The sequence below is a fragment of the Psittacula echo genome, assembly GCF_963264785.1.
Source record: "Psittacula echo genome assembly, chromosome: 1".
Classification (NCBI taxonomy): domain Eukaryota; kingdom Metazoa; phylum Chordata; class Aves; order Psittaciformes; family Psittacidae; genus Psittacula; species Psittacula echo.
In genome coordinates this window covers 167,240,258-167,267,170 of record NC_137735.1, presented here as the reverse complement: position 1 = coordinate 167,267,170, position 26,913 = coordinate 167,240,258, and the positions used below count along the sequence as shown (strand labels likewise).

At 58.2% G+C, this 26,913-nt stretch overlaps 1 protein-coding gene across 4 annotated transcripts in view; it reads left to right on the top strand.

The window, feature by feature from the left end:
* The first annotated feature begins 213 nt into the window (after positions 1–213).
* Positions 214–26,913, top strand: part of SBF1 (SET binding factor 1) — a 60,376-nt gene continuing 33,676 nt past the window's right edge. For all 4 annotated transcript variants that reach the window (XM_080633275.1, XM_080633274.1, XM_080633273.1 and 1 more), the window contains exons 1-4: positions 214–385; positions 22,211–22,296; positions 25,276–25,413; positions 25,546–25,677. In XM_080633275.1, coding sequence (XP_080489401.1) covers positions 331–385; positions 22,211–22,296; positions 25,276–25,413; positions 25,546–25,677 — 411 coding nt within the window. In that variant the 5' untranslated portion in view covers positions 214–330. The remainder of the gene's footprint in view (positions 386–22,210; positions 22,297–25,275; positions 25,414–25,545; positions 25,678–26,913) is intronic.

Below are 26,913 nucleotides of genomic sequence, written 5' to 3'. Positions count from 1 at the left end.
GCCCGGCTCTCGCTCACATCCGGTTGCGCTCACCGAGGATCCCCGCACACCCGCACCGGCTCACACCCGCACACCGCGGGGGTTCCGGACACCGCTGCCGACGTGGCCCCGCCCCTTCCCCTCTCGCCCAATCAGCAGCCTCTCCCCGCCCCTCCCCGCGGCGCTGACGCATGCGTGGTGGATCGGGCCGGGCTCGGCCGTGAGAGGGGCCAAGATGGCGGCGGTCGGTGGGGCGCACGGGCGGGCGGAGCGCGGGGCGGTGGCGGCGGGGCCGTGACCCCCGTTGACCCCCCCCCGGGTGACCCCCGCTGACCCTGCGGTGATCCCGCCATGGCCCGCCTGGCCGACTACTTCGTCCTCGTGGGATACGACCCCGGCAAGCGCGGTGAGCCCGGGGCCGGGATGGGTCTGGGGTACGGAACGTGGGCACCCACACCGGGCACGGGCCCGCTCGGCCCCGGGGCGCGGCACAGCCCGGGGTATGCGCCGCGCTCCAGTGACGTGGCGGGGACTCTGGAGGGGGGACCGCGGCCGGGACCGGCGGCGGCACAGAGGGGGATGGAGCCCCGCAGCGGCCGTGCCGGCCCCGCGGCCTTCCCCGGGCGCGGCTCCGCAGGCACCGGGCAGGGCGCAGGCCGCGGCACCGGCCCTCTCCCCCCCCGCACCGGGAAGCGCCACACGGGTCCTGCAGGCCTCGGCCCTGCCGCGGAGCCGCGGTTCGTTGTGTGGAACCGGTTTTGTTTGGGTTTCGGGGCTGTGTCCGTGATGTTCCCCCGGCCCCGCCGGTTGAGGCACAGCGGCGCTGTCAGTGAGAGAGAGGGAGTGCGCCTGGAACAGGGATATCCTGATGGATCCCCACCGAGCATCCAGGCTGGAACCGCAGAGGAGTTTGTGTTGGAAGGGACCTTAAAGTTCATCCAGTTCCAACCCCTTCCACAGGCAGGGACACCTTCCACTGGAGCAGCTTGCTCCAAGCCCCTGTGTCCAACCTGGCCTTGAACACTGCCAGGGATGGGGCAGCCACAGCTTCTCTGGGCACCCTGGGCCAGCGCCTCAGCACCCTCACAGGGAAGAGCTTCTGCCTAAGAGCTCCTCTCAGTCTCCCCTCTGGCAGGTTAAAGCCATTCCCCTTGGCCTGTCCCTACAGGCCCTTGTCCAAAGCCGCTGTCCAGGTTTCCTGCAGCCCCTTTAGGCACTGGAGCTGCTCTAAGGTCTCCCCTTCAGGAGCCTTCTCTTCTCCAGGCTGACCCAGCCCAGCTCCCTCAGCCTGGCTCCAGAGCAGAGCTGCTCCAGCCCTCACAGCATCTCCGTGGCTTCCTCTGGCCTTGCTCCAGCAGCTGCATGTCCCTCTTGTGCTGTTGCCCCAGAGCTGGACTCGGTTCCCAACCTGCTCATTCACAGATGCTGGTGCCTGTGTGGTTCTGAGCCTGCGCTGGAGCCAGGGATGGGGAATCCTTCCCCACCCACCCGTGGGTCGGTGATGACAGGAGTTGTGGCTGGGAGCTCAGTTCCCACCCAGCGCAGCTGCACCGTTGTGTGGGTGCAGATCCCAGCTCTGGGGTCTCTCCCATGGGGACGGGAGCTCTGGGAAGCACAATGCAGGTCCTCTGAGGGCCCATAGCAGGCAGGCCAAGGCCCAGGCAGCCAGCTCAGAGGTTTGGTGTACCCTGCACTCTCTGGTCCCGTGGTAGGTGTGATGGTGTTAATATTGCAAGTGTTTTCCCCTGTGTCACAGCATCCCACAGCACCAAGGTGGGAAGGAGCTGCACTGCCCATGCCCTCGGTCGGATCCAGCCTGAGATTGCTGCAGGACATGGGCTGCCCAAGGCTGTGCTGGCCTCCACAAGGCAAACACTTCACCCGTGTTCCTTGTCCTGAGGCTCCTGGGGCTGAGTAGGGATCAGTTACTGCCCACATCCTCCCGATGCTGTCTAGGAGTGGTTTGGGGCAGAAGAATGTTGCTCCGAGGTGATGTGGTTCATTGAGTGGGACATGAGGAAGGGAAGAGCTGACCCTTAATGAATTGTGTTCCTCTGACTGAGTGTTCACTTTCTGACTTCAGATCTCACCTGTCACATACAGAACAGGGGCTGGGCTGGTGCTGGGGCTGGTCACAGACCTGGCAGGACATCAGCCTCAGCTGAGAACCCATATCCAGGCCTTGGGAGTAGAAGACCACAGCACGTGTCTGGTGGTGCCTGTCCCAGTAAAGCTAGTGTGTGTGTGGGTCTGAACTGAGCTGAGTGCAGGCACCAGCTGAGAGGGAGTCATGGAATGGTTTGTGTTGGAAGGGACCTTAAAGCTCCTCCAGCCCCTGCCACGGGCAGGGACCCTTCCACTAGAGCAGCTTGCTCATAGATCTCATCTAATGAGTCCTGTTGGAACCAGAGCTGTGGCTGGGGGTGTGAGCCCTTCCCCAGGCTGTTCTGGCTGAGACGGGCTGCAGTGAGGTCAGTGGGGCTTCCTGTAGCCATGGATGGAGACATGGGCACAGCCTCGGTGGTTACTTGCAGCCCGAGGTGTCTGCCCATGGTCAGATCTGCTCTGGTACACCTCGAGTGGGTGCTTTGCCCATGCTGCTGGCACAGCAGAGAACTGGGCACCTCTGCCATGGGCGGCAGCAGAATACAGGCAGGAAAGCCTTGAGGTGGGGAGGGGTGTCCTGCGAACTGTGGGGAGCTTCTGCTGCAGAGCCTGAGTCCCTGTGCTGCTGAGGTGAAACTCTCATGGGGTGAGGAACCCCAGACTGGGGCATCCCCTCTAGAGAACAATTAGTGCATGTTCTGGGCAGTGACAGCTAAAGCCAGACCCTTTCCCATCCCCATCTGCAGGTGTCTGAGCTGGGTGAGGGGTGCTTTGGATCAAGATGTGTGTCAGAGTGATGCTCTGACACCTCCTGCCTCGATCTGCTTGCTGGGATGTGGACACTGATATTGGTTGTTGGTTTTGGGGATTTTTTTGGGTTGCATCTTGTGTTTACTCAACACAGGAGGGACGTGGAGCTGTTGGAGCGAGGCCAGAGGAGGCCACGGAGCTGCTGCGAGGGCTGGAGCAGCTCTGCTCTGGAGCCAGGCTGAGAGAGCTGGGCTGGGTCAGCCTGGAGAAGAGAAGGCTCCTGAAGGGGAGACCTGAGAGCAGCTCCAGTGCCTAAAGGGGCTGCAGGAAACCTGGAGAGGGGCTTGGGACAAGGGCCTGTAGGGACAGGCCAAGGGGAGTGGCTTTAACCTGCCAGAGGGGAGACTGAGATGAGCTCTTAGGCAGAAGCTCTTCCCTGTGAGGGTGCTGAGGCGCTGGCCCAGGGTGCCCAGAGAAGCTGTGGCTGCCCCATCCCTGGCAGTGTTCAAGGCCAGGTTGGACACAGGGGCTTGGAGCAAGCTGCTCCAGTGGAAGGTGTCCCTGCCTGTGGCAGGGGTTGGAACTGGATGAGCTTTAAGCTCCTTCCCATCCAAACCACCCTGTGAGTCTATGTATATCTTGCTCTCTGCGCTCCTGCTGTCACATCTCCTCCCTGCTGCAGCTCAGATGGTATTTGCAGGAAGGACAGGCTGCTCCTCTGGCAGTGAGTAACTGCTGTACAGGTTGGGTTGGTCTCATAGAGCTGTAGCTTGGGCACAGGCTGTGCCGTGCTGTGCTGTGCTGGCTATAAACACACCAGGGCTGTGGGGGACCCACAAGACACTGGGGGGTTCAGCTGTGCAAGGGCTGGATGGGACCCTCTGCAGCAGTGGGGAGGGGGCTCAGCTCTGCCCACAGTTGGATATGTGCAGCAGCAGTGATAGGTTTGCATGTGGTGAGGTGCTGTGGAGTTCCTGTGTCAGTAGGGTTAATGGCTGGGGAGGGATGGGGTTGGAGCAGGGGATGGGGAGTGGGGAAGGTCTGCAGGGGGTGGGATCTGAGGTAGCTCTGTGTTGTCTTCGGAGAGAGAATCATGGGATGGTTTGCATTGGAAGGGACCTTAAAGCTCATCCAGTTCCAACCCCTGCCACAGGCAGGGACACCTTCCACTGGAGCAGCTTGCTCCAAGCCCCTGTGTCCAACCTGGCCTTGAACACTGCCAGGGATGGGGCAGCCACAGCTTCTCTGGGCACCCTGGGCCAGCGCCTCAGCACCCTCACAGGGAAGAGCTTCTGCCTAAGAGCTCATCTCAGTCTCCCCTCTGGCAGGTTAAAGCCATTCCCCTTGGCCTGTCCCTGCAGGCCCTTGTCCCAAGCCCCTCTCCAGGTTTCCTGCTGCCCCTTTAGGCACTGGAGCTGCTCTAAGGTCTCCCCTTCAGGAGCCTTCTCTTCTCCAGGCTGAACCAGCCCAGCTCTCTCTGTGCCCTCAGAAGGTGTTAATGTTGCTCAGTGCAGTTTTGTGAATCCAAAACCGAAAGTAAAGATGCTGCAAAATGTGACCGTGGTGTTCCTGTGTCCTGGTTGGTGTCACCACACCTCGATCAGCTCCTGCATCCACATCCATGTGTCTGATGAGAGGGGCTGCTCCTGAGTTTGTGTGTAGCTGAGTATGCTCACCAGTGGGTATTTCATAGGTGAGGGTTGGCTCTGTTGTGTGATGATTGCTCACATATTCTGTGTAAATGGATGGGTTCCGTTTCTTGGCTCTCATCTGCTGCACACAAATGATGCTTTGGGAAGCTGGAGCCAGTGGCTGCTCTTTGCCTCCGCAGCCAAGAAGTTTTTCTCTGTGTGTCCCCCGTGGCTGAGAGTCCGGAACAGCTCAACCTCAAACACGTTCAGTGTGGATGGAGGGCTCGTCTGGGAGGGGTTTGTGGAGCAGGATGAGGCTCAGCCTCCTCCTGAGGGGAATTACAAACACAGAGAAATCAAATGTGGGGATTTGGAGACGTGCGATTCTGCTGCTCCCAGCACAAGAGTGACATGGAGCTGCTGGAGAGAGTCCAGAGGAGGCCACAGAGATGCTGCGAGGGCTGGAGCAGCTCTGCTCTGGAGCCAGGCTGAGAGAGCTGTGGGGGTTTGGGCCTGCTCTGGCTGCTCATGGGCCTCAGCAGGGTGGCTGCAGCGTTTCCCATGTCCCGTTGCGGTTGTGCATCCTGGAGCATCTCGTGGCATTCCGCATCCTCTGCCCTCAGTGGTGGCTCCTTCAGAGCGCCGTGCTGTTCCCACGCCGGGACTGTGCTTTGGGCTCGTGGGTTCTGCTCCTGAGCTCGGGTGGAGGTGGAGGCTGCTGCTTAGAGGAAGCCAGCTCCGTGCTCGGGTGTCTCGTCCCAAGCTGTGTGTGACGCAGGTTCTGTCCTCGTGCTCCGTGTGGGAACACGGATCCAGCAGGATCCATCCTGTGCTCCCTGAGGTGCTCACAGCTCCTGCACCTCCAGGGCTGGGGCCGGTGCTGGGTGAGGAGCTGCACTAACCCCAGGCAGAGCAGAGCTCTTGGTCCCATCCTGCTCTGCCCCACTGCTGGTCCCAGTCCCTGTGCCACACTGCAGTCCTGGCTGTGCTGCTCTGGGTGTCTGTGCAGCTCGCGCTGGTGGGAGGCGTTTCCAACTGGTAGTAAAAATACCCATCGCTCTGTCATGTGTGGCCTGACCAAGTGACTCATGGCTTTGACTCAAACTGGTTCTTATGATGCTCACATCCAGCAGATAAACCCAAACCCCCACATTGAGGTGTCTCCAGTAGTTGCTGATGGTGAGCTCTGTTTTCTGGATAAGTACTTGTGGGGGGACCTCGGGAAAAGGGGATGAATCCCTGTGCATTCCATGTGCAGCACTATGCTTGGCAGCTCCCTGGTGGTGTGGAACATGAGGGTGTTAGAGCAATCTGTGTGGATCCTGTCAAAGGGGATCACCCCACACCACAGCATCCCAGTGCTGGTCCATCTGGGAACTGCAGGTCTGGTCCCGCATCCTCTGTTAATCATAGAACCATTGAGTAGTTTGGGTTGGTAGGGACCTTAAAGCTCATCCAGCTCCAACCCCTGCCCTGGGCAGAGACCCCTTCCACTGGAGCAGCTTGCTCCAAGCCCCTGTGTCCAACCTGGCCTTGAACACTGCCGGGGATGGGGCAGCCACAGCTTCTCTGACAGCTCAGTACTTGTTTTACTCTCTTTGAACTCCTGCCCAGGAGCAGCTCTGTGTGCTCCAGAGCCAGACTAAAGGTGACAGATGCCAGACAGGAACACAGGATTAGATCCTGCCGGATGGATGGGGAGGTGGGGTTGGTCCTGCAGTGCCTTGTTGACAGATCCCATCACTGGCAGTTTCCTTGAGGGAGATCAGCAGGGATCAATCCTGTGGTCCCTGTATGAGACAACTATTCCTGAAAGCCACAGTTGGTGCTGTGTGGACACAGCAGGGATCATCTTCTCCTTGAGCATCTGGCACCGCACACAGGCTGTGGTGTGCACAGGAGCACTGGAGTGCCTGCTCTCCCCTCCCCACGTCTCCTCCCATGGGTCTCCTGCTGCTGCTTCCTGTGCTCGCTGTGGTGGTTGTGCACCAGCAGGCCCCTTCCCAAAGGTCACTGAGGGGGCTGAAGCTTTGAAACGCTCTGAATAAGGCACCAGGAGCACCTTGGTGTAAAGATTTCCGTGGGCTCATCTCTGCAAGTGGTGAAATCTGTGGTGTCCTGGGCATGGGTCGGGGCAGTCCCCAGCGCAGCTGCAGCCCTGTGTCTGGGGCAACAACAAGAGGGACGTGGAGCTGCTGGCGCGAGGCCAGAGGAGGCCATGGAGATGCTGTGAGGGCTGGAGCAGCTCTGCTCTGGAGCCAGGCTGAGAGAGCTGGGCTGGGTCAGCCTGGAGAAGAGAAGGCTCCTGAAGGGGAGACCTGAGAGCAGCTCCAGTGCCTAAAGGGGCTGCAGGAAACCTGGAGAGGGGCTTGGGACAAGGGCCTGTAGGGACAGGCCAAGGGGAATGGCTTTAACCTGCCAGAGGGGAGACTGAGATGAGCTCTTAGGCAGAAGCTCTTCCCTGTGAGGGTGCTGAGGCGCTGGCCCAGGGTGCCCAGAGAAGCTGTGGCTGCCCCATCCCTGGCAGTGTTCAAGGCCAGGTTGGACACAGGGGCTTGGAGCAAGCTGCTCCGGTGGAAGGTGTCCCTGCCTGTGGCAGGGGTTGGAGCTGGAGGAGCTTTAAGGTCCCTTCAACCCAAATCATTCCCTGATTCTATGATGTTGCTTCAGACAAGTGGATAGTTCCTCTGCCCCATGCTGGGTAATGCACCACAGATGTGTTTGGTGTCCGTGTGGGCTGGGTCACTGCAGCAATACCTGTGCTGGATGAACGGTCAGTCTCCAATGGTTGTTCCTCCCCACTGTGAGCAGGGTTCCCCACCCTGGGCTGGGTTCAACAGGAGCTGGTGTTGGTGTGGCTGTTGTGGGTGGTGTTGGTGTGTGTGTGAGACACATTGGTCACAGTGTGGGGCTGTGGGGAGCCGGAGGAGGCAACTCTTGTCTGCAGAGATGCTGTAACCACGTTCCTCAGCTCTTACTGACACTCTGCTGCCAGTTGGCATCTGTCACATTTCTCCCGCTTTTCCTTCCATGGGAGTCGGAATCCTGAGGTTTGACTGCACTGCATTCCCTTTTCCCATTTCCAGTGCTGTGATGTGCCAGGCTGGAAAAGCAGCAGCGGTTTTAGGGATCCAAAAACACAAACAGAGCCCCAGGTAGGAGCATGCCCTGGAGTTCCCTGTGCTCCAGGCAGGAGGAGTTAACCCTCAAACCCCTTTGGTTCCTTACCCTGAGAGCTTCTCCTCCACCTCTCACCATGGTTGTGGTGTGGAGCCCTCCGGCGCTGGGTGCTTGGTTTTCCTCTATGTGGCTGCAGCTCTTCTTGACCACTAAATGCTCTGGTAATGTCAAAGCAGAGCCTGCAGGCACCTTGGGGCAGGATCCTCCTGCTCCTGGGAATGTGTCTCTGCTGTGTTGCAGTCCTGTTTCTCCCTCTTCCAGTTTAGCAACTGGTAACAGGAGGCACGGAGGGTTTGGTGGTGGTGGCAGCAGCTAGTGGTGAGAAGGGGCAAGCAATGCAGGTCACTAGAATGGATTGGGTTTGTGTTGGAAGGGCCCTTAAAGCTCCTCCAGCTCCAGTCCCCTGCCATGAGCAGGGGCACCTTACACTAGAGCAGGTTGGTCCAAGCCCTGTCTAGCCTCCCCTCTCCCAGAGCAAAGGCCTTTGTGTCACCCTGGTTACAGTGGGTGTTCTGCTGTAGCTCTGAAGTGCCGAGGTGGGTTTGCAGGAACAGCCCAACCTCTTGGGCAGCTGCTGCCCTGTAGCTGCTTTTCGGGTCCCTGCATGTTCATTCTGTGTTTCTGAAGGGGTTGATGCAGAGGGTGCAGCAGGAAGCTCTGTGAGGAGGAAACCCCCAAGTCTGTCCGTGTGTCTGAGCTCACTGGCCCTGTTCCTGTGTTGTGGGCAGCCGGAGGAAGTGCAGCAGAAACCTGGTCCCACTGCTTGCGGCTCTGCACAGCATCTTTCTCCCCAGGCCAGGGCCTCCTGACCTGCTGATTGCACAGATAGCTGCTGAGGCACAGGGACAGCGAGGGGTGAGTGGTGACACCAGCATGGCTTTGCCAGGAGCAAATCGTGCCTGGTCAATTTGGTGGCCTCTGTGGCAGGGCTATAGTGTTGATGGACAAGGGAAGAGCAACTGATGGCATCTGCCTGGCCTTGTGGAAGGTGTTCAGCACTGTCCTGCACAATATCCTTGTCTCTAAGGTGGAGAGGCATGGATTTGATAGATGGACTACTCGGTGGATAACGAATTGGTTGGATGGTTGCACTCAGAGAGCTGTGGTCAATGGTTCAATGCCCAAGTGAGACCAGTGGTGTCCCTAAGGGGTTGGTGTTGGGACCAGTCCTGTTCAACATCTTTGTTGGTGACATGGACACTGGGATCAGTCACCCTCAGCACATTTGTGATGACATGGAGCTGTGTGGTGGGGTGACACGCTGGTAGGAAGAGATGGGATCTAGAGGGACCTGGCCAGGCTGGAGAGTGGGACTGTGTGAACCTCATGTTATTCAACACGCCAAGGGCAAGGTCCTGCACGTGGGTTGGGGCAATCCCAGGCTTGAGAACTGGAAATGGGTCTCTCCAAGGGGTGCTGTTGGAGCTGCACCCCAGCAGATGACATCCTCCTCTGCTCCTCCTGCCCATGTTGTGCCATGTCTCTGCGGTGGGAACGTCAGCTGGGACATCCCTGCCTGGTGAGCACAGAGTGGGACCATGTCTGGCGCTCGCCTCCAGACATGTCTGCTCTGTTCAGCGCTGCCCAGCTGAGGCTGGAGGATGCTGCTGGCTGTGGTGGCAGTGGGGGGACCCCAGGGATGTGTCGTGGGGTGGGTTTAGACAGGAGCACCACCCGAGACACGTGGGGTGAGTGGTGCTGGTGGAGAAGCAGCACCTTGGGTGGCACTTTGGATTTGGACTGGTATGACTGGGGTTCCTTTGGGAAGGTGATGATAGGAAATGGGGAGAGCTAACCTGCGGGTGATACGGATGTGATCTTAGCAGACCTGGTTAGGAAAGAGGTCAGACTAGGTGTGGTGTGATGTACCAGGGAGAGCCTGCTCCAGGTCAGCTTCCTACTGAGACAAATGAAGCTTGTGCTGGTCTGTGCAGCAGTTACCTGCAGGAGCAACTCCTCTGGGTTATCAGTGAGGCAAAGAGGTCAAACATTACCTCTAGTGATGTGTTAGGTCTTAATGTGGATGAGAAAACCTGTGGTGATGTTGGGAAGGCCTGGTGAGGTGCTGCCGCCTCACTGGAATCATGGAACTCCAGACTAGTTTGGGTTGGAAGGGACCTCAAAGCTCATCCAGTCCCAACCCCTGCCATGGGCAGGGACCCCTTCCACTGGAGCAGCTTGCTCCAAGCCCCTGTGTCCAACCTGGCCTTGAACACTGCCAGGGATGGGGCAGCCACAGCTTCTCTGGGCAACAGAGAACTTCTCACCTTCCCCTGGATGTGGACTCACAAACACTTAATGTACCCATGAGCCATGGAAGGAAACAGCTCCTGTTCTGGTGAAGGCTGTAGCTGATGCTCCTGGTTGGAGTCAGGCAGCATCGTTCCTCCTCGTGTGGCGTGCAGGGATTCATCCTCTTGGCTGCTCAGAGACTGAACAGCCCCGACTTGCCGCACGTGTCCTGCTGCATCCCACAGCTGATGATTCAGAAACCAAAGCCTTGAGCTTCCATGGAATACTCATCCCGTGACTGCACCCAGCACCAGACCTGCAGCCACTGAGCCTCTGGAGAGCAACACTGGCAGAGCTGTCTCATTGCAGCCTGAGCCTGGTGACAGCCCATGGTTATCCCCCCTGGCCTGGTGCCACCACGGAGTCATCGTGTTCGCAAGAAAGGGACAGGCGGGAAAGCTGGATAGGGGCTTTGAAAAAGGTCCTGTAGGGACAGGCCAAGGGGAATGGTTTTAACCTGCCAGGGGGGATCCTTTCTTACCAGAATGTGAATGTCCATCACAGAATTATGAATCCCAGGTTGGGAGGGACCTCAGAGATCATCTGCTCCAACCTTTGCAGTCACAGCATGACCTAGAGTAGATGTCCCAGCACTCTGTCCCACCCAATCTTAACAGTATCCAATGCTGGAGAGTCAGCACTTCCCTGGGGACATTATTCCAATGCCTGGTGGTTCTCATTGGGAATGATTTTCCTCTTGGGTCAACTGAAATCTCCCCAGGAACTTGTGTCAATCAGAGCAGCTCCTTCCCTTGTGCTATCAAACAACAGCTTTTGAGCAGCAGTGCCACCACCTTGCTGGAGTGTCTCTATAAACCAGCTCCTGGTTCCTTTGGGTTAGAGATTTATGGACCTCACCAATCCTGGGTGTGGTGATGAAGTATCAGGAAGTGGGAAGGTACTTGGGGAGGCCACAAGAGCAGGTTCCCTGAGTGCTGGCCATGGAGAGGAGCCTGTACCTGCTCCTGTACCTCCTCCTGCTCCTGTACCCGCTGTTGGGCCCTGCTGAGCTCACACACTGCTCCTTGCCCATCTCAGTGCTCTGCTGGCTGAAGTTCTGCTCCTGGTGCTGTTGGCTCTTGTCACTGTGAAGACAAAGTGCGTTGTTGAGGGCTGGAGGTGCCCCACAGGAAGCTGGGTTTGATGGGCAGCACATCCCCTTTTTTTCCTTTTATAGCCACAACCACTGCACTTAGCTGATGGTGATTGCAGTGACGGGGCATGAAGAGGGTCTGGAGGAGCAGCGGGTGCTCCAGGAGGAGCATCCCTGTGTGCTGCCTGCTCATGACCCCCCTGTGCATCCTCCAGAGCTGGAGTACACTCATAGCCCAGCCGTTGCCTTCAGGCAGCTCCTGGAACATGGATTACATGTGTATGTGAATCATAGAGTCATGGAATGGGTTGGGTTGGAAAGGACCTTAAAGCTCCTCCAGCTCCCTGCCATGGGCAGGGACACCTTCCAGTAGAGCAGCTTGCTTTTAAGTGCTGGGGAACGGCTGGACTTGATGATCTTGAAGGTGATTTCCAACCTGGTTGATCCTAAGCACCGGGCAGGAGGTGGTTCCTTTCCTGGGGGCCCTGTGTCAGCTCTGGGGCTAGGGCTGCCGTGGGTCTGTGGGACAGGAGCCCTGTGAGTGCTGTACCCACAGCAGAAAGCCCGGTCCAGTGAGGAACTGTGGGTGCAGAAGCTGAAGCTCGAGGGTGGGTGTTGGTTCTCCATCCCAGAGCAGTCTGTAACGGGGGCGTTCTCAGTTCTGTTCAGCATCAGCCGCTTCCTGCTCTGGGCTGGCTGCAGGGCTCATATGGAGAGGTTCCTGCAGGAACCGAGCTGCTTCGCTTCTCCTTAACCCTCCATCTGCCCCCCCCCTCCAGGAGAGTTACCCCCCTTCTTAGAATCACACAATCCAGACTGGTTCGGGTTAAAGGGACCTTAAAGCTCATCAAAGGGACACCTTCCACTGGAGCAGTTTGCTCCAAGCCCCTGTGTCCAACCTGGCCTTGAACACTGCCAGGGATGGGGCAGCCACAGCTTCTCTGGGCACCCTGTGCCAGCGCCTCAGCACCCTCACAGAGAAGAACAACTGCCTTAGATCTAACCTGAACTTCCCCTGTTTAAGTCCTGTGAGTGACCTCCACTGGTGCTGGTGCTGCAGCTGGAGCCTGGCACTGCGTCCACTGGCTTCCCAGCCGCAGCCAACACAGCCCATGACTCCCCAGTGCTCTAAACACGCACCAGTAACCCAGGATAAGGTGCTGCTCCCCTCCAGGCACAGTGAGGATGCCGCTGGGAGGCTGTGGCTGGCTTGGAGGGGTGATGGCTGCTGGAGGGATCGTCTCGGCTGAGTCATCTCCTTACTTGGGTCCTTCTGTTTGGACATTAGACCTGATGGAGTGATCACCCCTGTAAGGCCGCTTTGCACTGTGGCTCCAGGGTGGATGGAATGCTGATGGTTGGGCTGAGCATGGTGGTCTCTGGAAGAGCCCTTCCAGTGCCCTGTGGAGCTCTGCCTGCTGATGTTAGCTTGTGCCATGACCGATGGCTAATCAGCAACATTTGGGCACACATTGGGCCAACAGAGTGAGTGCGATAACAGCAGAGCTTCCCTGCAGGGTTAGTAATGTATTTGAGAGAACATTTCCTCCTATTTCCACACTTAGAATTGTGGAACCAACCAGATTGGAAAAGCCCTTTAAGCTCATCCAGTCCAACCCTTCCCAGCACTGCCAAGGCCACCCCTAACCCATGGCACTGAGGCCTCGTCTCCACGGTGTGTGAACACTTGAAGGGATGGTGACTGCAGCCCTGCCCTGGGCAGCCTGTTCCAATGCCTGAGCACCCTTTGGGGCAGGAATTGTTCCTCAGCTGCATCTAAACCTGCCCTGGTGCAGATTTGAGGCCGTTTCCTCTTGTCCCGTCCCTTGTTCCTTGGGAGCAGAGCCCAGCCCCTCCTGGCTCCATCCTCCTGTCAGCACCCCTAATGCTGGGATGCTCACACCACTCAAGGTGTCTGCGCCTCTCTCCATGCTCCCTGATGTCCCGTGCGTGGCAGGGCTGTGGCAGGGCCATGGGGCTCCTCGTGCTGTTTTTAGTGCCCTCACTCTGTAATTACAGGCCTGGGGGCAGTGGGGCCAGTGCCGGTTCCCAGGGCAGCTGCTGGAATGTGGCAGTGGGTAAAAATAGATCCGGTTCCTCCCAGCGCTGCTTATAGCCCTCGCCACGTGCCCGCCATGCGTGTGTGAGCGGTGCCATGTGCTCCGTGCCATGGGGACACCGGCATTGTCACTGTGCTGATGGTGGGAGCCTCCTCCTGGCCCAGAGTGAGGGATGTGGGATGAAATGGGAGCAGGATAAACCAGCTCCATCCCTGCACCAAGACACTTGGCTCTCCAGTGCTCCCAATGGGAGCCGGGTCTCTCCCCAGGGGTTATGGGCAGCATTCCTGCTGCACCAGCTGCGGTTCTCACCACCATCCCCTCCCATCCAGCTCTCCAGGGTGGTTTGTGCTGTGGGAACACACTGGGGCTGTGAGGTTGCGGATGGGCATGTCCCGAGCCCTGAGCCTGGCCTGGATGAGCTGGGAGCTGGGAGCATCTTGGGGTGCTGCTGGTGCAGGATGAGGCCTGGCTGTGTCCTGGCGTCAGTGCAGCTCCTCAGGGAATCCTCTGGCACATCATGGGTCTTCATGCACAGTGTGTTGCTGTGGAGGTGAAGGACTGAAGTTACACGTTCTTCCTGAGCATATTTGTATATGTCTGCCTAAGAGCTCATCTCAGTCTCCCCTCTGGCAGGTTAAAGCCATTCCCCTTGGCCTGTCCCTACAGGCCCTTGTCCCAAGCCCCTCTCCAGGTTTCCTGGAGCCCCTTCAGGCACTGGAGCTGCTCTCAGGTCTCCCCTTCAGGAGCCTTCCCTTCTCCAGGCTGCCCCAGCCCAGCTCTCTCAGCCTGGCTCCAGAGCAGAGCTGCTCCAGCCCTCACAGCATCTCCATGGCCTCCTCTGGCCTCACTCCAACAGCTCCACGTCCTTTTTAATTTCCTTAACATGAATCATGAGGTTTGTATCTGTCAAACATCAGCAGTTCTGCTCTGGACGTAGCCATTACAGCATGGAACTGCCCTGCCCTGTCCCTCAGCTGCTCCCGGTGCCCGGTACCTCACAGCCCCAGACTGGCCCAGCTCTGGTGTGCTCAGTGTTATTGACTCCTGGCTTGAGCCTGGTCTGATAGAGGCACCGGCCCCCTCCAGCTGGGAGGAGACGGAATCATGGAATCGTGGAATCATGGAACCCACCAGGCTGGAAAAGCCCTTTAAGCTCATCCAGTCCAATGGTTCCCAGCACTGCCAAGGCCACCACTGACCCATGGCACTGAGGCCTCGTCTCCACAGTGTGTGAACACTTGAAGGGACGGTGGCTCCAGCCCTGCCCTGGGCAGCCTGTTCCAATGCCTGAGCACCCTCTGGGGCAGGAATTGTTCCTCAGCTGCATCTAAACCTGCCCTGGTGCAGCTTGAGGCCGGTTCCTCTTGTCCCATCCCTTGTTCCTTGGGAGCAGAGCCCAGCCCCTCCTGGCTCCATCCTCCTGTCAGGCAGTTGTAGGGAGCCATCAGGTCCCCCTGAGCCCATCTGAGGATGCTCTGTTATAGAAGTAGCACTTGTGCAGTCTTCCAGTGACAGCTGTGGGACACTTGAGAACCAGGACTGTGTGAGTCTGAATTTGTAGGTGTCCTGTGTGAGGTGGTCTAATTCTTTGCAGCACTTGGGGACCACTGTTGGCACCTCAGTAAGGGCACAGTGGATGGAGAGTGCCAGAGTGAGGCAGTTGAGGACCACAAGTCCTCTGCAGGTCCCTGGGTGAGGTTTGATGCTTTGCTGCTGCTCTGGGACCTTCCCAAGCAACATTTGCAGACACTTGGGGTTGGGGAGTTCCCGTTGTGGGGAGATTCCCTCTGCAGCCTCGATAGAGTTTTGTTCTGCTTTGTGGCAAACTGGATTCTCCAGAAACTTACACTAAAACAATGGATTTCAGTTGGAGATTTGGGGATTCAGTTGCAAATCTGACCAGGAGGAGCTATTTTCAGTGGGGCTGGAGCAAGGAAGAGCCTTGTGGTGTCTCCAGGAGTGTGAATCTGTGTCTGGTCACCCCGTGCCTCATGCTGTGAGGCCATCACCACCATGCTTCAGGTGGAGCACAGACCTTGAGCATGAAAGACATGCTCCTTGGAGCCTGCCCCTTGCTCAAGAGATAGCAAACCCCAAACTCAAGTGAACGTTTCCAGTTGGGTGGAGGATGCTGCTCCCAGCAGCATCCATAGTTCTGCATCCCTCCTTGTGACTCCGTGTTGGGATGAACCTCCTGGTCACATCTCACCTTCTCCATCTGAGTGCCTGCTGCTGCTGCATCACAACTCACGGTGCTGCAGCTCAGTCTGATGCAGTTCCTGTGCTGTCGGGATTTGGGGCTGGTGTTTGGAGGCTGATCCAAAGGGATGCAGCCCCAGTGCGGGCTGGAGCATCCGGAGCTCTCCATGGCATGGTGCATATGATGCTCTGGGTGGCTGTGGCTCCGATGCTGTGTCAGGCCCCAGGTATTTATGATGGGAGGGGTTTGGGAAGGGCCATTGGGCGCTGGCAGGGAGCAGGTTCCCAGCATGGCCATGGCAGAGCAAGGGCAGGAGCTGTGAACCCTCATCCCTGCCCCTGCCCCAGCTACTGCCCCTGCTCCTGCTTGCCCCAGTTCCTGCTTCTGCCCCTGCCTGCCCTCCGGGCCGGGCGGTGCTTCCCGGGAGCAGCTCTTGGAAGCAGGAGGAGGTTTTCATTTAATGACTTCCTCTTGTTTTTCTAAAGATAAACACGGCTCCTGCGGCCGTGCCAGGACAGCAGAGCTTGGCCCAAGCCCAGCCTGGGCTCTGGCTCTGGGGATGGCTCCATAGACAGGAGTAAACCTCTCCCTGCAGTTCCTGCCCTGGATGGGTTCTTCCAGGCTGAATGGGAGGTTCTGCTGAGCAGAACCATCTGGATCCCCGGAAACCGACCTCATCCTGGGCTGCACCCCCAGAGCGTGAGCAGCTGGTCCGGGAGGGGATTCCTGCAGGGACAGGCCAAGGGGAATGGCTTGAACCTGCCAGAGAGGAGACTGAGATGAGCTCTTAGGCAGAAGCTCTTCCCTGTGAGGGTGCTGAGGCGCTGGCCCAGGGTGCCCAGAGAAGCTGTGGCTGCCCCATCCCTGGCAGTGTTCAAGGCCAGGTTGGACACAGGGGCTTGGAGCAAGCTGCTCCAGTGGAAGGTGTCCCTGCCCGTGGCAGGGGTTGGAGCTGAATAAGCTTTAAGGTCCCTTCCACAAAAACCATTCCATGACTCTCTGATCCCTCCTGACCCGTTCAGCCGTTTGCCCTGGACATGCAGCAAGGCAGCTGAGGGTCATCCTGAAAGCATCGTGCTTGGGAAGCACAGCAGCTTCCACCTCATTGGGAGATCCAAGTGGACCTCTTCTTGGGGGTCCAGGGGAGTGAGAGAGGAACCGGCTCTGCATCCCTGTAGGTCCCTGGGGGCTCCTGGTGTTTTCCAGCCCCAAGCCCTTGCCCCGCAGTGAGTCCAACCCTGTTGGGTTTGCAGCTCACAGGTCCTGCTGCTGCCTGCAGTGAGGTGCTGCTGAGGAGGTCTGGTCACCTACTGCCCGGGGCCACATACCCACTGGCCAGAGGGATGGGATCTCACCATGGGATCTCACTAGCACTTCTCAGCCTCAATTTGAGGGCAAATAAGAGCAGTTTTAAGGAGGGTAATGACAGCTCAGGGATGGGAGCAAGGCCTGGGGAAGGGATGGTGTGAAAATAGCAGGTGAAGAACACCACCATCCACTTCTCCAGGAGCTTTAATTTTAGCTCTTCTGTAAACACCTCACCCTAAGAGGCTCATCCAGAGGCACCCCCGGGAGTCAGTGAGGTGCTGTGCTGGGAAAACATGAGCTGGTCCCGCTGGCAGCTGCATTCGTGGAGGATCTGCTCAGGGATGGGAGTGAGGGATCCCAGAGTGGAGGCTTTTGCCTGCCTCTGGGAGATGTTCCATTGCTGGAAGGAGCTTTCCCAGCCATGAGCTGATCGGTTTTGATGGGAGTCACATGTTGACAATTTCCTTCACCACCCGCTTCTGCCTTGAGTCCATCCCAAGTGTGTGTCCCTCTGATCACTATCGTCCTGTGTTTACAGAGAGCAGCCACGTCCTCAGACGTCTCCCAGCCATCACTAAACACACACTGAGGTCATCTTCCCCTGAATTCTGTTCTTACATGCATGCGGGACAGGAGTCATGTTTGGGTGCAACTGTGCCTCATAGGAGAGACTTTTGCCTTCAATCTCTGATCTAGTGGAAGGTGTCCCTGCCTGGGGCAGGGGGTTGGGACTGGTCCTTTCCAATCCAAGCCATTCCATGATTCTGTGAAAAAGACCTTTGTAAGATCCCAGGGTGTCTCTGTCCTGCTCCGGCCCTGCAGCATCCGACTGCATGTCCTGTGCCAGGTTCAGATCTGCTGCCTTGGCCTGTCCCTACAGGCCCTTGTCCAAAGCCCCTCTCCAGGTTTCCTGCAGCCCCTTTAGGCACTGGAGCTGCTCTAAGGTCTCCCCTTCAGGAGCCTTCTCTTCTTCAGGCTGCCCCAGCCCAGCTCTCCCAGCCTGGCTCCAGAGCAGAGCTGCTCCAGCCCTCGCAGCATCTTCTTGGCTTCCTCTGCACTCACTCCAACAGCTCCACGTCCCTCTTGTGCTGCTGCCCCAGAGCTGGATCAGGACTGCAGGGGGGCTGGAGGACCCTCCCTGAGCTGCTGCTCACTCTGGGCTGGGGTGGGCTCAGGGATGGGCTGCGCAGAGGCCGGGGCGGGGGGGCAGCCTGGCCCCACACACAGCCCTTTTGTTCTCCTCCATAGAAAGGCCACTCTTTGTGCTGCTTTCAGAGGGACATAAGGAGGAACAGAGCTGTCATTGTCCCCCTGCAGACACTCCTCTGTTGTCCAGGGCCGCTGCGCCCGCCGGTGCGCTGGAGTTGGTGGGACGGGGAAGGACGTGAGTCTCAGGGATAGGGTTGGGCTCTGTCTGAATCCCCATTTCTGCCTTATTCTCCCTCTCTGTTGTTATAAATCACCCAAAACTTTTCCCTGCTCCCCTGGAAGGAGGAGCTGATTTCCATGGGCTACAACATCCCCCTCCTGTGTGTGCTGACTCCAGGTAGCAGCAGTGTACATGGTGGTCCTGCCTTTCTCATCAGGGCAGTTTGATGAGTCTTGTTGTAGGAAGCTTTGAGAGCAGTGGGATGAACACAGCAGCCTGGATGTGAGGTCTAACACCTAGGGAGGGTCCAGGAGCTTTGCGTTGAAAGGACCTTAAAGCTCCTGTCATGGGCAGGGACACCTTCCACTAGAGCAGGGTGCTCCAAGCCCCTGTGTCCAACCTGGCCTTGAACACTGCCAGGGATGGGGCAGCCACAGCCTCTCTGGGCACCCTGTGCCAGTACCTCCCCACCCTTCCTCCCCATCTCTTCCTGCTCTTCCCATGCATGGGGTGTCTCTGGAGAGCCCTTGTTCTCCCCCCAGCACCGTGCCCTGTTCCCTGTGCCCTGCTCGGCCGCTGTGTCTCTGCCAGGAGCCAGCTCCTTGCCCTGATGGGCGCTGTGTTGCTCCAGGACCTGCTGCCAGGTTGGTTGTGCCATAGCTCTGGTTGATGCAACAGCTCCTACCTGTTGCGGGGCCGTTGCCCAAGCGGGGCTGGAGGTGAGCTGTGAGGGTGACGTGGATCCCTGCTTGTTCCAGCACTGACCTGCTCGCTGGGCTGGGAATGGTATGCAGCGCAGGGAAGAGGCTCTCGGCACGGTTTGGGTTCCTTGCATCACTCACCGCAGAGCCCAGCAGTGAGAGCGCTTGGCAGCAGCTTCAGGGCCTCGTGTGTTTCATGGCTTGGTGCCCTATGGTTGGTGCTGCTCTGCAGGGAGCCACTGCTGCAGCTATGGTCAGTGCTCGGGAGCACGCAGTGGTTTGTGATTTACAACGACACAACTCCTGAATGGATCTTGGCTCCGAGACCTCGAGCAGCTCCTGGAAGCCTCCAACGACACCTCAGAGCTTCCATCTCCCTGTACTGGGGCAGCTGGTGAAACAGCTCGGGGCTTGCAATGACCCCTACTCTGTCCTGGCAGAGGGAAACACCCCGGCTGTGTTCTGGGAGAGGGGGAATGCTGAAGCAGCTCTTCCTCATGGGCTGAGCACTTAGAACAGAATCATGGCATTCTAGAATGGGTTGGGTTGAAGGGTCCTTAAAGTCCCTCCAGCTCCAACCCCCCGTCACTGGCAGGAACACTTTCCACTAGAGCAGCTTGCTCAAGTCCTGTCCATCCTGGCTTTGAGAGCTGTGAGCTCTGTGCTTCCTGTGCTGTATCCCATGGAATGTTTGAGGTCTGGGGGTGTGGGAGCCACGTCTGAGCCTGCAGAAGGTCTGAGCCCCTGGGACTGCCTGGACTGGTTGTACCAAGGTGAAACACGGTCCTGTGCTCTCAGCAACCCGTGAGCGGAGGCTTTGGAGGTGAGTGATGGAGAAGGGCTTGCTCCAAACAAGACCTTTTCCCTGAAAACCTCAGGAAAACTCCCTTCTGCATCTCCCCTCACTGTGACACCACAGCAGGAGCCATGGAGAAAGTCCAGCTCCCACAGAGGCTGGAGGAGCTGCTGCATGGTTGGGTTCCTCATTGGCCTGTTTCCCTGTGAGGTGGTGGGTGAGTTGTCATAGAACATGGAATAGTTTGGATTGAAGGGACCTTAAAGCTCCTCCAGTTCCCACCCCTGCCATGGGCAGGGACACCTTCCACCAGAGCAGCTTGCTCCAAGCCCCTGTGTTCAGCCTGGCCTTGAACACTGCCAGGGATGGGGCAGCCACAGCTTCTCTGGGCACCAGTTCAGAGACAGAAATATGAGGGCAGTGATGGGGAGCTTCTCCCTTGTCCATGACCCCTCCGAACTGGGACCCGGCTGTTCCCGGTGAGTATTCCCGGCATTCCCGCTGCCCCAGTGCCCCGCTCAGCTCTTGTGTTGTGTCACCGAGTGTTTAACTTCTGGCTTATTCAGAATTTCCTGTCTCCTGATAACATCTCCTCAGCTTCCAAATATATCCCGGTGCTGCTGGGGCCGTCACTGCTGCCTGGGGTCAGCCTGTGCCGCGGTCGCTCCGCAGTGCAGGAGCAGCAGGAAGGAAGAGGGGAGCGGAGGGACACGTGTGTGCCTGGGAATCCTGCCTGGAGCAGTGGGAGGGTCGCTGGGGCTGGGCCTTCGGGAAGGGAATTGCCAATGGGACAAGCTGGTGAGGGGCTGGGATGCTGCAGTGGGAATGCTGGGAAGCAGGAGGAGAGGAACTGGCAGGGTGAGGAGGAGCTGAGGGAGGCAGTGGAGCTTGGCTGGACAGTGTATCAATGAGGCAGCTTGGGATGGACAGCTGGGAGCATCATGGAATCATGGAACGGTTTGTGTTGGAAGGGGCCTTAAAGCTCATCAATTCCCAACCTCCTGCCACAGGCAGGGACACCTTTCACTAGAGCAGGTTGCTCCAAGCCGCATCCAACCTGGCCTTGATCATCAGGATGTACCCACAGGTTGCTAAATATCGCGGCAGCCCTTGGATTTGGGAATACCCAGAGGATAGAGATTCCCCTTGTTCTAACCAGCTCCCGAAGGGATTATTCGGTTTGCATTGAGGATGATGAGGGCAGAAGCTCTTCCCTGTGAGGGTGCTGAGGCGCTGGCACAGGGTGCCCAGAGAAGCTGTGGCTGCCCCATCCCTGGCAGTGTTCAAGGCCAGGTTGGACACAGGGGCTTGGAGCAAGCTGCTCCAGTGGAAGGTGTCCCTGCCCATGGCACGGGTTGGAGCCGGAGGAGCTTTAAGCTCCTTTTCAACACAAACCATTCCATCATTCCATGATCCTGTATCTACTTCCCTCATGACCAAGACATCGTGAGTGAACACACATTGCACTTGTGCTGCTGGAGTGAGCTCTTGTGGAGGGCATGGGGCTGACAGCACTCACCAGGCCATCGGAGAGCTGCAGTCCTGACCTGTGTTCAGAGGGAGCTTCCCACCTGGGAAGCCGGAGACAAGCCGATGGTGCTGCTGTTAATGCCAGGACCTGTCTGTGTGTGAGGAGGTGTCTGAGCACGGGGACATCTGGTCAACGTGACACTTATGCTGTTTCCTCCCCTGACCTTTCCATTCTGGTCCCCAGACTGTTAGTGGTGTTTCTGATGCCTTGTTCAGCTAAATGCAGCTGTGGTGAGAGGGGTGGTGGAGACAGGTCGGGTGCTCAAAATAGTCCTTTGTGGTGCACGTCCTTTGGGGAGGCTCCTCCTGCTACCTGGCCCCAACAGCAGTCCCGGAGCCAAACCCAGCTCCCAAATCAAGCCGGCATTGCTGTCATTCCCTGGGATGATGCTGTGAGTGCAGTAACCACACAGCAATTCTGCATGGGGATGGAGCATCCTCCTTTCCGTGTGCTATCTGCAGCTGTGCCCAGCCAGGGGTAGGAGCAAAGTGCTCCTCAGGGTTTCCAAGTCCCCATCTCCAGCATCATCCACTGAAGCAGTGCATTACACGTGGCTGGTGTAGAGTGCAGAGGTGAAATCACTGTTTAATGCTATTTCCCTTGTCCTGTCCCTACAGGCCCTTGTCCAAAGCCCCTCTCTAGGTTTCCTGAAGCCCCTTTAGGCACTGGAGCTGCTCTAAGGTCTCCCCTTCATGCAGCAGAGGGGCAGGATCCCCTCCCTGAGCTGCTGCTCACGTTCTGGGGGTGCAGCCCAGCACACGGGGGACGGTTCTGGGCTCAAGCGCACACTGAAGCCGGGTCATGGGGAGCTTCTCATGGACCAACACTCCAAGTCCTTCTCCACAGGGCTGCATGTACGATCTGTGTGTCTGATCTTGTGTTAGTGACCCAAGGAAGGGAACTGTAACGTGAACTTGACCAGAGATGTGCTGCACTTGTGCCTTGCCTGTTGCACACCATTAGATGATGAGGTTTTTTGCTGTTTGCTCTGACATCTATGGAAATTGCTGCTTTTCCCTGTGGCAGGGGCTGTGCAGTGGTTTTGTGGAGGGACTGGGGTCTCTTCTGTGCTCCCCATGTCCATGGAGGGCTGGCACAGTGCTGGAGCATCCCGGTGCTGCTCCCAGGCGCTGAAGCTATTGGGAACCTGCGCTGCTGGGGGCTGAAGCGGACTCGGAACCTGCGCTCTAACCCAGCTCTTGTCTCTGCAGGGAGCAGGGATGGGCAGGGACAGATACTGCAGCGCTTCCCGGAGAAGGACTGGGAGGACAACCCCTTTCCCCAGGGCATCGAACTGGTGAGTGCCATCCATCACAGCTGGTGATGTGTCATCCCTTGGGATCGGGACACCGGGAAGCATGACCAGTGCGTGGGGCGAGGGACTCGTGGCACTGTGTGCACCCACCTCAGTGGGCACTGCAGGGTCTGAGCAGGGCACCCACCACACTGGGGTCCCTCCTGCCCCCTGACACAGTGCCAGCTCTGGAAAACCACAGATCCAGTGTGCTGAGCCGTGCATAGGATGCTGCATGCCCTGCGTGGGGCTGGCTCTGTCATGGCTGCTGTGCTCCCCATCCTGCTCTGGGATCAGCTGTCTGGGATGCTGGAACATCCAGAACATCCTAGAGCAGCTGAATGGATGCAGTATCAGTATGAACAGCCTCATCACAGATAGCATAGCTCTGCCACAGTTAAGCCTCTCCCACGTGCTTTGCCTTGCAAACTGGTCTCCTCTTTGGGCTAGTGGCACTGGTGGCACTGGATGAGCTTTTTGGTCCCTTCCAACCCAGTCCAACCCTGGGATTCCATGATTCCATGGTGTAGTGAAGGGTGACCTGCCCGCTTTCCACTCCAGGTCCCTGTGCTTCCCCTGGGCCTCACTGAGGGGAGGCCCTTGCCCTTGGGAGCCAGTTTCGGCTGCCCCCCCCCATCTCGTTCCCTCATCCAGACTTGGTGGTCATCTCCATCTTTGTGCTGGTGCTGGAGAACTTCCATGTGAGTGGAGCCTTTGGGATCAGCCCCCAGAGCATGGCTCTGATCCCCATCCTTATTCCTGTGCCCTGTCCTGGGCTCTTGGCTTTGGCAGTTCCCACTGCAGGCACCGGGATCATCACCCTCATCATCTCCTCATCCTGTTACCATAATTCCATCACAATCTTGGACTTTCTGTACTGTTCCGTCCCGAGGCAGACTCTGTATTCGAGTTCTGATCTGTGTTTCCCAGTTATCTGCAGGGCACTTGGGAACTGTCCCAAGCAAGAGGGAAGCTGCTCCCCTCACCCCAAGGGTCAAACTGTCCAGCCAAAACATCCCTGGAATTTAAACAATTGGAGCCCTGTCCTGTTGGGAGCCTGGGGGGCTCTGAGGCTTCCACAGCATTGTAAGGGGGCTGGGGGAGCGGGATGTAGGGATGGGACAGAGCAGCTCCCCAGAGCCAGATGGAGCCCACCGTGGGGTTTGGTACCATAACCACAACATTACGGTGCAGCCAGTGCTGTGTCCCTTTTGGCAGGGGAGAAGGTTCTCTGGTGCGTGGAGGGAGCTTGACCCAGGAGTTCTTGCCCTGACGTTGCTCTGACAGCAGCTCCAAACAGAGCTGTCCCATTGCAATGGGTGGAAGTTGCTCTGGAGACAGACACAGGATGTGAATGTGTCCCGGTGCAGTGTCCTCCCCTCCAGGCAGAGCTGGCTCCATTGGCAGCCCCGAGCCCAGGGCGGGTGCAGGAACACTGGGAGAGCAGGAACCAGGCCATGGGGTGATGACAGCCCCCAGGGGTGGTGGTCATGGTGCCTGTGGTGGTGCTGAGCGGGTGAGCAGGATGGGGAGAGGGAATCCTGCTAAAACTGGTGGGATTTTGTGAGGCGTTGGCACAGGGTGCCCAGAGAAGCTGTGGCTGCCCCATCCCTGGCAGTGTTTAAGGCCAGGTTGGAGCAAGCTGCTCCAGTGGAAGGGGTCCCTGCCCGTGGCAGGGGTTGGAGCTGGAGGAGCTTTAAGCTCCCTTCCAACCCTGATCAGTCTGGGGTTCCGTGATTCACAATGGTTTAGGCTTCTGCAGTGATTCCTTCAGCTCCTGTCAGCCCTTTCTGGCCTCGTTGCCACCTTATTCCCATCCTCAGCCCTGCTCAGGTCTCCCGAGTTCTGAGGGCACATCCAGCCAGAAGGAGCGGCGCTGTCCCAGCTCTGTCTCAGCACTGTCCTGACCCTGTCCCGGCGCTGTCCCACTCTTGGTGACTCCCCCAGTGCCGGGAATTTTCCACAGCTCCTCAGCAGCCAAATGCTGAGGAAATAGAGGAAAAACCCCTTGAGACCTCGAACCCCCCCCAGGGAGTCCTGGGCTGATGCTGGAATTACCCCCCTGGCCCTGGTGTGTGGAAAGTCCCAGGGATGGGCAGAGCTGTGTGCGGAGCTGCCTGAACTGTGGAGCTGGTGCAGGTGTTTTCCAGGTGCTGGTCCCAAGGGAGCAGTGCCACCTCTCGGAACAGACATGGGGCTGGGACACAGCCCTGGCTGCGTGCAGGTCATCTTCCATCATTCCCAGAGCTATTCCAGTGTCTGGGTGTGGCCACCAGCACCTCGATGGCTGCAGGGGAGAGCGGAGCCCAGGCCATCACTGCCCTGTGCTGGGAGCTCCTGAGGCTTTGTGATGGCTGCAGGGTGTGGGGGGGTGCCCATCTCGGCCAGGGGGGCATGGAATGATGGAATGGTTTGGGTTGGAAGGGACCTTAAAGCTCCTCCAGCTCCAACCCCTGCCACGGGCAGGGACCCCTTCCACTAGAGCAGCTTGCTCCAAGCCCCTGTGTCCAACCTGCCCTTGAACACTGCCAGGGATGGGGCAGCCACAGCTTCTCTGGGCACCCTGTGCCAGCGCCTCAGCACCCTCACAGGGAAGAGCTTCATTATCTCCAACCTGAACTTCCCCTGTTTCAGTTTGAACCTATCACCCCTTGTCCTATCGTTACAGTCCCTAATGAAGAGTCCCTCTCCAGCATCCTTGTAGCCCCCTTCAGACCCTGGAAGCTGCTCTGAGGTCCCGACACAGCTTCTCCAGGCTGAACAGCCCCAGTGTTCTCAGCCTGTCCACATACAAGAGGTGCTTCAGCCCCTGATTGTCCTTGTGGCCTCCTTTGGACTTGCTCCAACAGCTCCATGTCCTTCTCATGTTGAGGACACCAGCACTGCACCCAGTGCTGCACGTGGGGTCTCGTAGGACAGAGCAGAGGGTCAGGATCCCATTGTTTGACCTCCTCCTGACGCAGCCCCTGCCCTCTCTTGCAGTTCTGCCAGCCCAGTGGTTGGCAGCTCTTCACGGAGAGGAACCCCCCGACCTTCTTTGTGGCCGTGCTGACGGACATCAACTCGGAGCGGCACTACTGCGCCTGCTTCACCTTCTGGGAGCCCATCGAGAGCGCCCAGGTACTGCGGGCGGGAAAGGACGGAGGCAGCCTCTGGCTTTGGCTTTGCCTGTGCCAGGGGAACCCAGGCCCTGGTGTTAGATCCTGGGAGAGGGAGGAGCTCTTTTTCCTCACCCTGGGCCTTGTCTTGTAGCCTCAGAGCCACCCCAGGAATGGTGACAGGGAGGAGGAGGAAGAGCCGTCATCTCCTGTTCAACCTGCGCAGCTCTTTGCTCCCAAAAGCTTGGTGCTGGTGTCACGGCTGGACCATGCGGAGGTGTTCAGGGTAAGTCTGAAGGGCTCTTGGGAGAGGGAGCAGAGTCTTTGATGAGTGTGGAGAGGAGAGCAATGGTGGTGAAGGGTTTCTGGCTCTAGGAGCAACCTGGAGCCATGTAGTCGCTGCCGGAGCAGGAGGTGGTGGAGCACCCTGGCACAGCGCCTATGAGAGAGCAGCCTGTTTCCAACCTGCTCCTTGCATCCTGGTCCAACAGCTGAACCTGAACATCAACCCAAGGACTTGGCCACACCAGGCAGCTAGTGTCCTTGACCTGGTTTGTGAGCAGAAGCAGCATAACTAGCAGCCTGTTCCTGTGGGAACATCGCTCCTTGCCATGGGAATGTTCCCCAGCCCTGCTGCTTTCTGTGCTTGGGGAAGGGGTGTGAGGACGCGAGCAGGCTGGGCTCTCTGTGTTGTGTCAGCTGCATGGCTGGACAGGGGGTGGTCACCTCCCCAGACCCATCACACTGCCTGCCTCATGCTCCAGAGGAGGAGCCTACCCAGGATTGATGGTGGCTCAGAGGAGGGCAGCGTGCTCCAGGCCAAGGTGTCTCCCTGCTTTCCCCTCCTGCTGTGGGATCCCAGTGCTGGGCTCTGCCCTGTTCCTGCACATCTTGTTCACACCGGCTCTGTGAATGGAGCACAGGCTGTTCCCGTGGGACGCGCAGTGCTCAGGGCATTAATAACTGACAGGGGTAAAAAATCACGCCCAGCTCTGGCTGCAGCTACAGCAAAGAGCACAAAAGCTGGGCTTTGCAGACTTGCAGCCCTAAAAACCCACACAGCCGAGGCTGGAGGCACCTCTGGAGGTCCCTGGTCCAACCCCTGCTTGAGCAGGGTTGGTTGGAGCAGGTTGTCCAGCGTCACAGAGCCGTGGAATGGTTTGTGTTGGGATGGATCTTAAAGCTCATCCAGCTCCAACCCCTGCCACAGGCAGGGACACCTTCCACTAGAGCAGCTTGCTCCAAGCTCCTGTGTCCAACCTGGCCTTGAACACTGCCAGGGATGGGGCAGCCACAGCTTCTCTGGGCACCCTGTGCCAGCGCCTCAGCACCCTCACAGGGAAGAACTGCTTCCAGTTGAGGTTTGAATACCAGAGGGCTGGGCAGGATGTGAGGAAAGGCTGAAAACTGGGAATGTTCAGCCTGGAGAAAAGAAGTCTCTGAGGAGACCTCACCTCCATGTCCCACTGTTTGAGGGTGGCTACAAAGATGATGAAGACTCCCATTGTACAAGGAGTCCCAT